Source organism: Pelobates fuscus, chromosome 10 (assembly GCF_036172605.1).
Source record: "Pelobates fuscus isolate aPelFus1 chromosome 10, aPelFus1.pri, whole genome shotgun sequence".
Classification (NCBI taxonomy): Eukaryota; Metazoa; Chordata; class Amphibia; order Anura; family Pelobatidae; genus Pelobates; species Pelobates fuscus.
In genome coordinates this window covers 102,632,248-102,646,419 of record NC_086326.1, presented here as the reverse complement: position 1 = coordinate 102,646,419, position 14,172 = coordinate 102,632,248, and the positions used below count along the sequence as shown (strand labels likewise).

At 43.7% G+C, this 14,172-nt stretch overlaps 1 protein-coding gene across 1 annotated transcript in view; it reads left to right on the top strand.

Annotated features, from left to right (window-relative positions):
• Window positions 1-14,172, top strand: part of WDFY4 (WDFY family member 4) — a 344,228-nt gene that overhangs the window by 234,800 nt on the left and 95,256 nt on the right. Inside the window, exons 34-39 of the mRNA XM_063434671.1 lie at window positions 2,200-2,308; window positions 5,095-5,252; window positions 5,551-5,792; window positions 6,032-6,150; window positions 7,083-7,262; window positions 10,586-10,707. Coding sequence (XP_063290741.1) covers window positions 2,200-2,308; window positions 5,095-5,252; window positions 5,551-5,792; window positions 6,032-6,150; window positions 7,083-7,262; window positions 10,586-10,707 — 930 coding nt within the window. The remainder of the gene's footprint in view (window positions 1-2,199; window positions 2,309-5,094; window positions 5,253-5,550; window positions 5,793-6,031; window positions 6,151-7,082; window positions 7,263-10,585; window positions 10,708-14,172) is intronic.

Below are 14,172 nucleotides of genomic sequence, written 5' to 3'. Positions count from 1 at the left end.
AAGGTAAAACAGGGATGGCATCATCAATTATTTTCTGTAAGTCAAATAAGTGATGTCTTTCTTTGAGCTACAGGGTTTAGAGTATCTGTTCCCCAAGGAGGAGAAATGTCCTTCTTCTCTTTCCTCTTTCTTTGACTGCAAGACCTCATGCAGGCATTTTAAGGAGGAGAATATGTATCTTCACTTCTCTTTGCTAGTCAGTGTCAACATCAGTTGTCAGGCTGATGTAACTGTTGACTTTCTATAAAACTGGTGGTTTGTGTGACTGTGATGTGCTTGAATGCATGAATAACTTGTGCTGTGTGTATATGTGTGTGTGCTTTTTTAATGGGTCTGTAAGCCAGGGCTGGACTAAATTCAATGTTGGGCCAGATAGGGGGCATGTTGTGTCATCACTAATAACCTGCATGACCCCCAAATTGGGCATGTTGATTTGATGTCTCTCCAGGGCAGCTCATGCTCAGAGACTTGCTGAAGAGGTCTCACATGAGATATGTATTCCCACCACCACCCCCATCTTGGGCATGGTTCAGAGGAACAATTAAACATTTATCCCTGGTAGTCTGATGAGCTGGAGCATGTGGTCCATATTTCCAGACCACTGGCATTGCTCCTACAAGTCCTTTTTTAATGAAGGTGTCAGAGCACATCCATGGTAATTTTAACAATGCCATGTTACATTCAGAGATGCTGTAGCTCACAGAAACAAAACACATTGTCTAGACCTGTCAAAAGTGTAGATAATTAAGCAGATGGCTCCCCTTAGACTCCAACTTGTCTTCACCCACTTAGCAAGTAGTCCACCTCTTCTCCCTCATGAGTAGCTCCACACCTGTTTTTGCAAGTTTCCCTGCCCCCTTTTTTAGCGGGAGTTTATAAGGTGAAAGAGAAAGAGGAAGCAGAACAACTCTGCTAAAGCAGAAACAATTCATCACCTCCAGTCAGACTGACACACAATAAGGGTGGGCATACTGGACTGTCTGGGGTGTGGAATATAGGGTGCTGTATTATCTGGGTCAGGGGATATAGAGCGCTGCAATATCTGGGTTGGGGGGTATATAGGGTGCTGTATTATCTGGGATGGGGGGATATAGGATGCTGTTTTATCTGGGGTGGAGGGATATAGGGTGCTGTTTTATCTGGGGTGGAGGGATATAGGGAGCTGTATTATCTGGGTGTGGTACTCTCACCAGTAGATGTTGAATCACCATTTTTGTTCTACCAAGTTGCCAGTACAGTTTTGTTGGTTTATTTCCAGCTTCTGAGTCTTCAATGTCCCAGTGCTAGGAGTGTGTATATTAGTTTATGTTGATCACTGAGTGGAGGTACGATTTAATATCAATATGTCTCAATCTTTGTGGTCCCTGAGTTAACAAGGCTACTGCGTCGTTTTGGGGCTACAATGTATCCTGGCATTTGAGTGGACTGGCTGGTGAATGAGCACTCTGTAGTGCCAGCCCTGCATGGGCTGGCGAGGAAGATCCTTTGATTTCCCCTGTTGCCTCAGTTTATGGCCAGTTTGCCAATTTGCCGGATGATCACTCTGTGCCTGCTGTGAACTTGCACCTAAATCTAATGTTTTTTTCTTTCTTATAAATACTTAATTGGAGATTGAACCATAGGAAGCATGTAAAAGAAATATATAAATGGTAGTCCATGTTTCTTGCGGTTCTGGAAACACCTCAGTATTATGGTGTTTTCAGTACACTTTGATAGCACTATTCTAATATACTATTTTCCCTAATATATGGCTCCCTGATTTGTAGTTTTAATATTAAGTAATTCATATGGATTATTTTTGGCAATTAAATATTCATGGTAAAAAAAAAAGTTTATGATGCAAATTGAGATAGTTCTGTAGATAGAGCTCCAACTGCAGGTACAATCACGGACAAGGTTGCCACAGCCTTGCATTCTTGCATTCTGAAGTTGATAAAATGGGTATGATTAGGTTAGGTAATAATGACATTCAAAACCCCAGGACAAAAGTGACGACTGGTGAAAGCTAAAAGTATCTGTCTAGGCCACATAGATGTAAAACCCTTTAAACAACAAGATATTTATAAACTGCAGGCTTTTATGAAATCTGTATACCATAACTCTGTCAATAGACAAATTTCACTCAATAAAACTTTCATATTTCTAGCTTAATTAGTCAGTTCTTCGTAGCACAGATACTAATTTTCAGTTGATTTTTAGACATTGCCAGCAGATGGCAACACAGAACGCAGCAACCAGTTTCAGACGGAGATATTGCAATGTGCGATGGAAATGTTTTACACTATTGGCCGGAGAGGGGAGCAACTAGGTAGGTTGATACACAACATTCCTCAAGTCATCCATTTGCTGAATAAACCACAGAAATATTTGGTATCAGCTTCTTAAATTGCTCAAAGGGCACCTACCATGCAGAATAATACTGTGGAACCTAATGGATAAAACTGTACTAGCTAGATATTTTTATATAGATCAGAACTTGTCATCTTGTCACCCTGTCCCTCCCATTATCGTAAAGAAGAATGTACTTGTGTAATTTTTTATATACAGACACCCAATGTTATTAAAATGCAATCTACTTCTTCATCGGAATCCTTTCTATTTCAGTTTGTGGCCCATTAAAACATTAGATAGTATACCTCATTACTTGTATATACTCGTTTGTTCAAAGTGACAAAGACACACATATACTGTACTAACACACAAATGTACTGTAACACATATGACCAAATCAGTATTTCTCTGTTAGCTACCTTATTAATTACTTCATGTTTAGCAGGAAAATTCTCTGAGCATAAACACCAACTCCTTCTCTATAGTTTAACTCTCTGTCACTCTCTGTCTCACTCTGTCTCTCCCCTTCATGTTTCATCTCTCCATGTGTCTCATTATCCCCCAACCCCTGCATGGGTCTCATTCCCCACCCCTCCATGTGTCCCATTCTCCCCCACCCCTCCATGTGTTTCATCCTCCTCCCAGTCCATCTATGTGTTTCACTTACTCCCCCAGACTCTCCATGTGTCTCATTTACCCCCAGCCGCCTCCATGTGTCTCATTGCCCCCTCCCCCAGCTCACCATGGTACACCAGTCTGACAGAAAGTGCACTTGCAGTGGGCGCTTCCTGTCAGACTGCAGTCCACTTAGCCACGCAACACACAGCAGCAGGAGGGGAGGATCACATCATATAGCTCCCCTCCTGCCATCACCTGGGAACAGCATGCCCCAGCCCTGTGCAGCTGTGCACCAGCCCTGAAGTAATGGTGGCCCACGGTTGCAGGGGCCACAGCTGTGGCTGAGCCCCCTGAAGTGACGCGTGTAACGGACCGTTTTGCTCACCAGAGGTTAAAAAACGTTTAGGAGATATTTCCCTTTCCAGACGCCCAGGCAGCTACTCCAAGCACCAATCTCCCGAACAGAAAACACATGAACACTGGAAACAGCCGAACAGGAAAAAAACAAACGAAAGGTTTACACTCCTGGCAGTCAGCATACAATCCAATTCCCCCAATAACGAGACGACACTTCGTTTTGAGGGTCAAGCAGAATCTGGCTGTACTGGCACATACAGCCTCTTTTATTCCCAATCCACAAACACAGTACAACCCACAGGGTTTTACAGAACAACCAATCAATCCGTGCAATACACACAGACACTCCCACACAAAATCCTCCCCTTATCACAGGCAGAGGAATACAGTTTTTACACAATATTTATATCTTCTAAAATATACATGCCACAAACATAAAACATAAATTTTCATAATCAGCATGCGGGAAATAAACACATACTCAAAAATCAGGGCAATCGGTTCAGGGGTTAAAAAGTTAAGGGAAAGTCTTAGTTGACCGACCGCAAGCACATTTTCATGCCCAAAAGAGTTCCATAGATTTGGGCTGTGCGGTCTGTCAATTCCACACAGAAAAATGTCTAAGTCCCATTGGAATGCACGAACGGGACCGTTCGTGCCAATAGCCCAGTATAACAGTGCGTTCGAATTGTCGAACGCACTTCGATTCCAGTCGAAGTGTCGAAGTTCCTGAAGGTAACGGTCAGCGGTGTTCGTGCAAATGTGTAGCCGTTTTTAGTTCCATAGATTCAAGGGCATGCACCGCTGACCGCGTTCGACTAAATTAAAATGTCCGCCGCCACGTGTTCAATTTTCTAATGGCGGCCACTTCGACTACTTCGGCACTTCGACGGCATTCGAAGTGCCAATTTAAAGGTACAAACCCTTTCTCTGGGAGTTAAAGGGCCAGCAACAGCACAACAAAAATCCATTATGCCCAAATCTTGTAATTAAAGGGCCACATCTTCCCGGGCCACAGTCAGAAGGCAAGAGGCGGGCAAGCAGCCCCCTCCAAGGACACGTGGCGAGGTCGGTTTCGCCACAACGCGTTCGGTCACAGTTACGCCAGTGGATACTACTGTTTTTGTTTATAGACTGCGGGAGGAAACATTCATGGCTCCCCACTACTATATATACTCATAAAGAGCTCACAGTATTCCTGATTGCAAAATATACTTTGATTTACAAAAGCACTAACTTACATCTGTGCCAAATGTTAATTTTAAAAAAATATATATTTCTCAATAAAAGTATATTGAGCTATGCCTTGTATTTTAAGTTTGTTATTTAAACTAATAAAAAAAAAAGCAAAGGGCAGGCTTACAGATTTGATATGCCATAAAATATATGAAATACAGAGGTAAGTAAGATCTCTTTTGCTTGGACAGTGGAGATATCTATTTTATTTTATATTTATATTTATATATATATATATATATATATATATATATATATATATATATATATATATATATATATTATTATTATTTTTTTCGATAGTTGTCAGAAATTAGCCAAAAAATTTCACATTTTGGGCCAATATAGTCAAACTGGAAAATTCTTTAACCCCACTTTGGCCTTAACCCCTTAAGGACACATGACATGTGTGACATGTCATGATTCCCTTTTATTCCAGAAGTTTGTCCTTAAGGGGTTAAATTTGCAATTACCTGGTGAATCCCCTATAATTTACCATTTAGCGATTAGCCTTGTTCATTGCTTGTTTACCTTTTTTTTACCGAGGTACAGGAACCACTGACTTTGCAGCAAGCCAAGACATTTTAGAAGCTACAGCCATTGCAAATTTGTCCTACTTCAGTCAAAAGCTTTTGGAGAAGATGCACTGCAATGTCTTTGTGGCTGATCCCTGCGAGATCCTAATATTCTTCATCAAGCAAATCAAAAATGTATGACCCTTTGCTTTTCTCTCTGTTTATTCAGATTATTTTGCTTCCTTCTTACTTACTTTCCCATCCATTTCACAATTATGACCCATGAGGAAGTGTACTCACCATAGTCACTGCTTCTCTGTACTTTCAATAATATCTTGAAATTGCACTTTTGTCTTTCCAATATGCATCCACATAGAGAAAAGGTTGGTCTTCTTTAGGGAAGATTTACAATGGATATTTTCTTTGCCTCTTTTATTTTTCCACATTATTTACTTCTCAGCTATTATTATTTTTGTTCTATATATTTTACAAGGTGACGCAAACTGCAGCTCCAAGTAACCGCGAGAGCCTCTTCACAATGCTCTACAGTTGTCTAAATCGCAGTATCCTGCACTGTATGGCCAGACCTCGAAACACACTCCCAAAGATGCTGAGCTTACTGAAAGTCCTGGAACTTCTACTGTCACAGTGGGATGAAATTTTCACAACGTACAATTCCAGCCTGAGCTTTGCCACTTGCTTAATGCACTGTCTGTTTCAGATCTACACAGGGAGGTACATGTGTGTCTTCATAACAACTGACACATTATAGCAACTAACTAGCAGTGTACCAAAACACATATATGACTATGAGTTTACAGCTTAAAATGGATTAACATGGCTGGAATTAATTATATTAATTTTGTGGATTAGCATTTTTGTGAAGATCATTTCTGAAGAAAGCATTTTGAATAACCTAATGGTGAAAATTCTAAATTCTGAATTGAATGCTCTCTCTTTCTTTTCTAACTCAGTTATCTTGAAGGGTTTGGGGTAAAGCCCAAGCCTCAGAGAAGTTCCTGGCAGATGATTTTTCTCTTAAGGGAAGATGAAGCAATTGAGCAAATGACAGAAGGCCCTGCCCTGCAAGAAAGTAGGTATATGTAGATATATAGAAAATAGCAGAAGACCGGCACTCAAGGAATTTGATCAAAGATATTTACTGTTCAAAAGATTTGACGTTTCAGCTCCTCTGGGGAGCTTTCATCGGGACATACAAAATCATAATATGAAGAAACACACTTATATAAGGAGATTATATAGATCTCTCCTTATATAAGTGTGTTTCTTCATATTATGATTTTGTATGTCCTGATGAAAGCTCCCCAGAGGAGCTGAAACGTCAAATCTTTTGAACAGTAAATATCTTTGATCAAATTCCTTGAGTGCCGGTCTTCTGCTATTTTCTACATTTAAGCTACCAGAGCACCAGGTATACATTTTTTCTTATTTGGAGTGCAGGGGTTTTCTATTTTTTATGTAGATATATATATATATATATGGTGTCCCTGCTCTTTTTTTTTTTTTCTCAAAATATTTTTCAGTACTTTGACAAAAGAAAGCGTGACTCTCCCTGCACCCATGGATGCACTGTCTTCAGCTGCACTAAAAAAGAGAAAACTTAGAGTGGGTTAGCCCTATGAAGCAGGGCTTCAAATAGTGGTTATTGTGCCAAGAGTGCCCTAGCTCCCCTCATTTTAAGCAGTGAAATTATTTTATAATGGCTTGACAACATACCTAGGGTCTGCTGGGCACCACAACTGCCTCCACTACAATATTATTTCCATTAGCTCTTCTGAGCTTAGTCCTGCAATGCGCTAACTCCTGCATTGCAAGGCTTAGCTCAGGAAAGCGAACGGAAGTTACTGCTGAGGATTGGCTCTCAGGAGATTGTAGTGGAGATGGGAAGCGTTGCTTGTCAGCTCTGACCTCATTTTGTATGGTAACTCTCACAGATCATACACCTTCACCTTCAATACCTAACATTCCATAATTCCATAACACTCTTCCCATTACCCCCCACAGTGCACACGCAGGTACTTCATGCTGTGCAGACCGTTTGGGAGCAGCTGATGGTTTACAGGAGACAATCTCTGGAAGAGCATTACAACATGGACCTGTCTGTCACACAGGGAGAGATTCAGATATCCCAGGTCACCCCACTCTGGGAAGAAACAACATCAAAAGCTTGGCAGCAGTATCTTGGTAACAATCCATTTTATCTATTGATATGTTTAGTGTGCATATAATGTGAACAAGGAGCCTAGTGTGTGTTTTCTTACACTGTGGTTTACATGTATACCTGTGCTGTAAAACCCTGTGACTCAAGGCACAGACCAAGCTCCACTATTTATGATAATTTCTCCATGCATGCAGCATTCAGAGTCTGCGCATTTATAGTTTTACAGTGATAGTGGATTATGGAGTGTGTAGGTATCCCTCATGTAGTTATTTAAAGCTGCACTGTCATGCTGAACTTACCTTTCCCCAATCACGTCTCTTATGTCCCTCTGCATCTGTTCTTCTTTTCTTCCTATCTAATCTAGTTTTCTTTAAAACATAAAACAAAGGAGGGACTATTTTGTCCTCTGTATTTTTCCTACACTTGCCCAGCTTTGACCCTGGGAGGAGCTAAGTCTGCTCAATTTCCTGTGGTCAAAGCAATTTCCCTAACTACCAAATTTCGCCCTAACAGAATGAGAACAGTTTGTCCATTCGTGTTAGGATGCAATTAGGGACTTTTTGTTCGGATTGGAATTTCATTTGAATTAATTAAACTCCGATCCTATTCATGCCGCAGTTGCATCCTTCGGTATTAGGGAGCTATTTACTATTAGGCTGAAAAACTCAGCCAAATTTACTAATGCTAATAAAGATTACTTAGTATTCATAATTAATCTGCCCCTACTCGCTATACCGTGAGTAGGGGCATGTTTAGCAAACTTGTCTCACTGTTGTAAAAAAATACCCCCCACTATTCTAATAAAGTGCCCCTTAGTGTGGCACCGATAAAATAATTAACTAGGTGTCCTCCCTCTGCCCCCACCCATGAGTGGCGGTTGAGGGCCCTTAAGTTACAAGGAGGGGAGGAGAAAGTATTGTCGTCCCTCTGGCCCCCACCCATGAGCGGCGGTTTGGGGGCCTTAAGTTACAATAGGGAAGGGGGACTATTGGCCTATTGTCCTTCCCTCCGGGCAACACCCATGGGCGGCAGGTGGGAGCCCTTAAAGGCCTAAAATATATGAAAGTAGACACTCCAGGGTATTTCATATGGTGTATATTGTTCCTTAACATGCAGCCATATTTTACCATTATATTTCAAGGATCATGGAACTTTTTTTTTCTTCTTTACATACACAGTACATTTATGGTGGTCATTTTGAAAATCTGATATGTGCCACTTTGATCAAGCCCCCCACATTTAGCTCAGCTAAGACTTCTGAGTTAAACATTGCCCCCAATGTATGCATGTGGCTCTATTTCGTGATGCTACAGTGCTATATAGAAGGCCTGACCATTTCAATTTTAAACTAGAATTTTAAGAGACCGATTTGATGGACCTATGTCTCAATTTGTGGCATTATAGCAGTTTTCCTGTTCAAATAACCACACAAAATCATACCATATGGTGTATATTGTGATTTTACTAGTCTCTATTTTTTCACCAGTTTATGTCAAAGTCTGTGGTTAAAAAAGGCATTTTTTACGTACAGTCATGGGAAAAAGAAAGTACACCCTCTTTGAAGTCTATGGTTTTACATATCAGGATGTAATAACAATCACCTGTTCTTAGCAGGTCCTAAAATGAGGTAAATACAGCCGCAACAACAATAACACATGACATATTACACAAAGTCATGATTTAGTTAGCAAAAATAAATGCCTCCATGTGTCTCATTTCCCCCCAGCCCCTCCATGTGTCTCATCCCAGACTCTGAGATAGGAAGGGGGCAGCCTATTGTCTCCTCCCGTGAGCAGTGGGTGGGGTCCCTAAGTAGCAAAAGGGGGTGGGGACCTATTGTCTCACTCCCTTCCCCCTGGCTCCTACTCATGAGCGGCGGGTGGGGGCCCTAAGTATCAAAAGGGGGGTGACACCTACTGTCTCCGCTACCTCACCCATGAGCGGAGGGTGGAGGCCCTAAGTAACAAAAGGGAGGGGACCTATTGTCTCCGTCCCAGCCCCCACCCATGAGCGGTGGGTGTGGGACCTCAGTAGCTCACTAGCTTTTACCTCTGTAGATTCACACTCAGGTCTCAAAATAGTTTTTGCTCACTTTTTCCATTACAGAGAGAACCTATTCCTCGGCATATCAGATTGATCCCACCCATAAGGCTAGTCCAGAACTAAAATGTCAGCAAGAAATACAGCAAACCCAGATAATTATTTTGGCCTTTGCTGCATTAACTTGTGTCAAACTGTGTGTCACCTCTGAATTCGCTTTGAGAATTCTGTCAGCCTCCTCGGCACTGACATTTCTAAGTATTTTGAATTTTTTTACACAAGAACTCACTAAACAATATTATAAAAAAATATATATATATTTTTTTGTCTTTTAACCAACCTTAGCATAACACTAAACTCCCTAATTTCCCATGAACTAACACCCTGCCCAATTAACTAAATCACCAAACTAAATCAGAACTTTATAACTTTTAAAACTAAAAAAAATATATATATATATATATATATATATAAACTGCATTCAGATGCCAAAACTTATTCGCCCTGAGTGGGGAAAACTTTAATAAAAAAGTTCCCAATGCAAAGGCTGTGCTGGGATGGGCAATCAGGGCAGTATAAACTGGTTTCATTTTGTATGCCCCTCTGATAACACTCCCTACACCTTTTCTGGAGGGTATTATTTTTGGGGATTGCTGGAGAAGAAGCTGTTATTGTTCAAGGAGAAGTAATGACTGAGTAGCTGTTGCAGTTCAGAAACATGTATGTAGTAAAGTAGGGCAGGTTATGTAAGGGAGGCTTCAAGGGACACTATAGTCAGCAGCACAACTGCTAATGTAATTGTTCTGGTGTCTACAGCCTGTCCTTGCAGACTAGAGGTGCTTCGGGTCAGTGTTGCACAGTGTGCAGCACTGACATTCAGCATCTCCACGCTCTACATGGAGAAGCTGAACACTCCCCATAGAGATGCATTGATTCAATAGATCTCAATGAGGAGATGCTGATTGACGCAGCGTGTCATTTTGCATGCACAATAGCCTCCCATGGCTTTCCAGTGGAATTTTGATGATCTCCCCCATGGAGGCTGAGCAAGGTTGGGGCCTGCCGCAGCGAGACCGGCCAGTCTGGAAAAAAGGTAAGTAAAAATAAATTGATATCTGTAGTTCCTGCTTTAATCATATCTCCTAATTCAGTAAAATGGCTTCTAGCCCTTCTGTCAGGGTTTGCTTATTTAGCACGCAGTCCTAAGCTCTATTATTTAGCAAAAACATGTGTTTAGTGATAAGTGTATCTGCTGAGCAGCTCTATAAATATTTATGTAGTAATAGCACATCTGTTCCTTTTACAGTATCTGAGAAAAAGAATCTGAAGACTAAACGACGAACGTCGGCTGGTCCAGGGCACAGGATGGTAAGGGCTGTCCGTGGGCTGTATGGAGCGAATGATGAAGAGGCAGATTTCAAGCTGCAGGTAAATGCTGACACATAAATAATCACTGTGCACATCAAACATTACTGTGTTTCATTGGTTCTATTTTAAAAAAATACACATATAGAATAAGCACTAGCGTGTCAACTGAGTATAGATATGATAGCAGGCAGCAAACACTAATAGTACGGGTTACCCACAACCCCTTACTGAAAGATATAGAGAAAACAATATATACAAAATATAGGTTGCGCCAATATAAAGTCCAATAAGTCCACAATTGCTGGAGTCTGTTCTCAACTGGTTACCGTCCATACTTCAAATGGTGGGAGTCTATGAAATTAAAGCAGAAAATAACCAGTAATGGTGCAGGCGTATGGAACTGGCTGCAGGACATACAACAATAATGTATATGGTATATCACTCACATTTGAGAGAGCTATAAGACTAGCTCTGAGTTTAGCAGCATGCAGCAGTGCAATTCCCGCTGATGGATATGTAGATCTGGGGGCTGGTCCCTCAATGTGTAGTTTGATATATAGAAGATGAAAATGGAAAACAATAGTGCTCACTGTAATCAATATAATAATGGTTGTAAAAGTAAGAATATTTTACTCACATGCGGTGGAGCAGTAGATCCTGCGTTTGTTTGGTGTGGGTAGCTTTAGGGGTCAGCGTTGCACCTCAGGGGCCTGTTATCCTAGTGGGTACCCTTTATAGTGCTGCATATCTCGTGCCTGAGGTACGTATACCCCCTCCCTCACTGCTTTACCCCCTAGTGATCCCCTGAGCTCCCTGCGAGGGTCCCTGAGTCATGGCACTGCTGCGTCTTAAAGTTGTCACCAGCAAGAACGCAGTGTGGGTACCCAGTATTTTACTCCATGGTCTACATGCCCCGAGAGCTGGGATTGAGGTCCAGTCTATGATTGTCGGCATAATAGGACTCAAATGTCTATGTTCTGTATGGTGTCTGCTTGGTGTAGAGCAGTTTATGTGCCCCTGCTTCGCACTCTGGATTTGTATGCGCTATAACCCTTGCCACACGCGTCCTCTATGCCAGTGGTGGGGGAACTAGGTGAACTGTGACAACTTGTGTAACCGGAATAGGCACAAAGTGCCATAACTCTCATTGGCTAACGTGTCTGTCGGCGGTGAAGTGTGAGCCGAGTTGTCTAGGCTATTTCTCCCTGAGACCTAACATCTCACTATATTCCCTGTCGTCCAATCTGACAGGGTCCCATCCTGGAGTGTCAGTCCTGTAGGTCAGTGTCCGGGTTAGGAGGGAAGCGAGGGAGGGAGGGGAAAAAAAAGGGGGGGGGGAGCAAAGCCGTCCGCCACTGCCCCTCAGGCCCTCGTCCCACAATATGCGTCAATGAGCAGGCCCCTTCTACTCGGTCTCCAGGGTCTCCCTTTCGAGGTCTACGGGCCATATAGTCTATCCAGGGGGCCCGTAATCTAGTGCATTTAACTGCTCTGTCATGCAGGTCTGCCGTCAGGCTCTCCATGTCTCCATTTCCTCTACTTTCTCTATCCATTCTGAGATCGTGGGGGTTGCTTGCGACTTCCACTTAGCTGGTATCAGGCTCTTTGCCGCGTTCAGAAAATGTTTCGTGAGGCATCTCTTGTATCTCCCAATGGGCATCGTGGTGTGGTGGAGTAGCATTGGGAGTGGTTGCAGCGGGACATCCGAGTCCAGGATCTCTTTCAGTTTGTCATGTATTTGTTGCCAAAAGCGGGCAAAGGCGGGGCACGACCACCATATGTGTAGATCCGTGCCCTCCGCGGTGCCGCACCTCCAGCAGCTGGCCGTCTGGGCGAGGCCCATGCGGAAAAGTCGCGCCGGCGTCCTGTACCAGCAAGTCATAAGTTTGTAATTAAGCTCCTGGAGCTTGGCGCTGATCGTCCCTTGATGTGTCAGTATGTGGATCTTCTCCCATTCAGCCTCGGACAGTACATGCCCCGTGGCCTGCTCCCATTTCGCCTGGTAAGGTGCCGGCCGGGTCTTCGTGGCTGCGAGTATCATAGCGTAAATCATCGAGATTCCCCTTGGTAGGTGTGTCTCTGCGGTGCATAGTGCTTCGAATTGGGTTAAGTTCCTGTGTATGAGGTGTTTTCCCGTTATTGTGAGGTACGATTGTCGTATTTGGTGGTATCAGAAACGTATCATCTCGGTCGCCCGCTCCTGAGTCAGTAGGCCCTCAAGGGTTTTCAGTTGTCCAGCAGAGCACCACTCCCCCAGACGAAGTCTGTTGGTATGTCCCATACCTGTGACGTCTCGCGGCGCCAGGCCTTCCCGCTATCTCAGGGTTGTAGATCACCGGCATCATTGGATTCGGGTTAGTTGAGAGCTCAAGTTTATACCGTAGGGTAGACCATATTCGCATTGTTGCCCCGATTAGTGGGTGTTCTCGAATGGCTCCAGTCTGTAAGGGGTTTAGGAGCCAGCCAACCGATGGGACCCGTCCCCGGGCCTGTGCTCGTTCAAGATGGACCCAGTGTTTGTCGGTTGTCGGCACGTGCTAGTCCACAATCCGGAGGTGGTGAGTTGCATGGTAGTAGGATTGTAGGGCGGGTAGACCTGCTCCCCCGCTGCATTTTGGAAGAGTGAGCTGCGCATGTTTAAGTCTGGCTGTACCCGCAGTCCAGACGAACTGCCGTATGGTTGTGTTTAAGGTTGTAAAGTACGCCAGTGGTACGGATGTGGGTATCGTCTGGAAAAGGTAAGGAAGACGTGGGAGGAGATTCATTTTAACGGCATTGATTCTGCCAAACCATGAGACACACGAAGCTCCCCACCTCTGCATATCTGCGCGGAGTTTACCCAGTAGGGGTAAATAGTTACCTGGTATAATCTGCTCAGGTCACTTGGTAGCCAGATCCCAAGGTATCTGATGCGGTGCGTGCACCATTTGAAGGGGAAGTTTGCCTTAAGCCGTTCAAGTGTGTCTGAGCGTAGGTGAAGTGGCAGCGCTTCAGATTTGGCTGTGTTCAGTTTAAGATTTGATAGCGATCCGTACTCCTCAAATGCCCGCAGCAAGTTCGGAACTGCCCTCCACCTTAATTCCCATTATGCCCCCGTCCTTTCTGACCGCCGCCAGAAAAGGCTCTAGCGTGAGGGCAAACAGAAGGGGGGTGAGAGGGCATCCCTGTCGAGTCCCATTTTTGATCGTGAGGGGGGAGGAAAGGGCGCCATTGATCCGCAGGCGGGCCTTCGGGGTCGCATATATTGCTGCAATCCATGTAAGGAAGTGGGGTCCGAAGCCCATCTCTCCGAGGGTCTCTTTCATAAACTGCCAGTCCACCCGGTCAAAGGCCTTCTCGGAATCTGTTGAGAGAAGCAGGCCTCCCCAGGCAGATTTCCGTGTGGCCTGGATGATGTTAAGCGTCCGCACCGTGTTATCGTTGACTTCGTGGCCAGGGAAAAACCCTGTCTGATCCGGGTGGACTAGGTCAGTGGCGACCCGGGCCACTCGGAGGGCCAGGACCTTGGTGAACAACTTGAGGTCC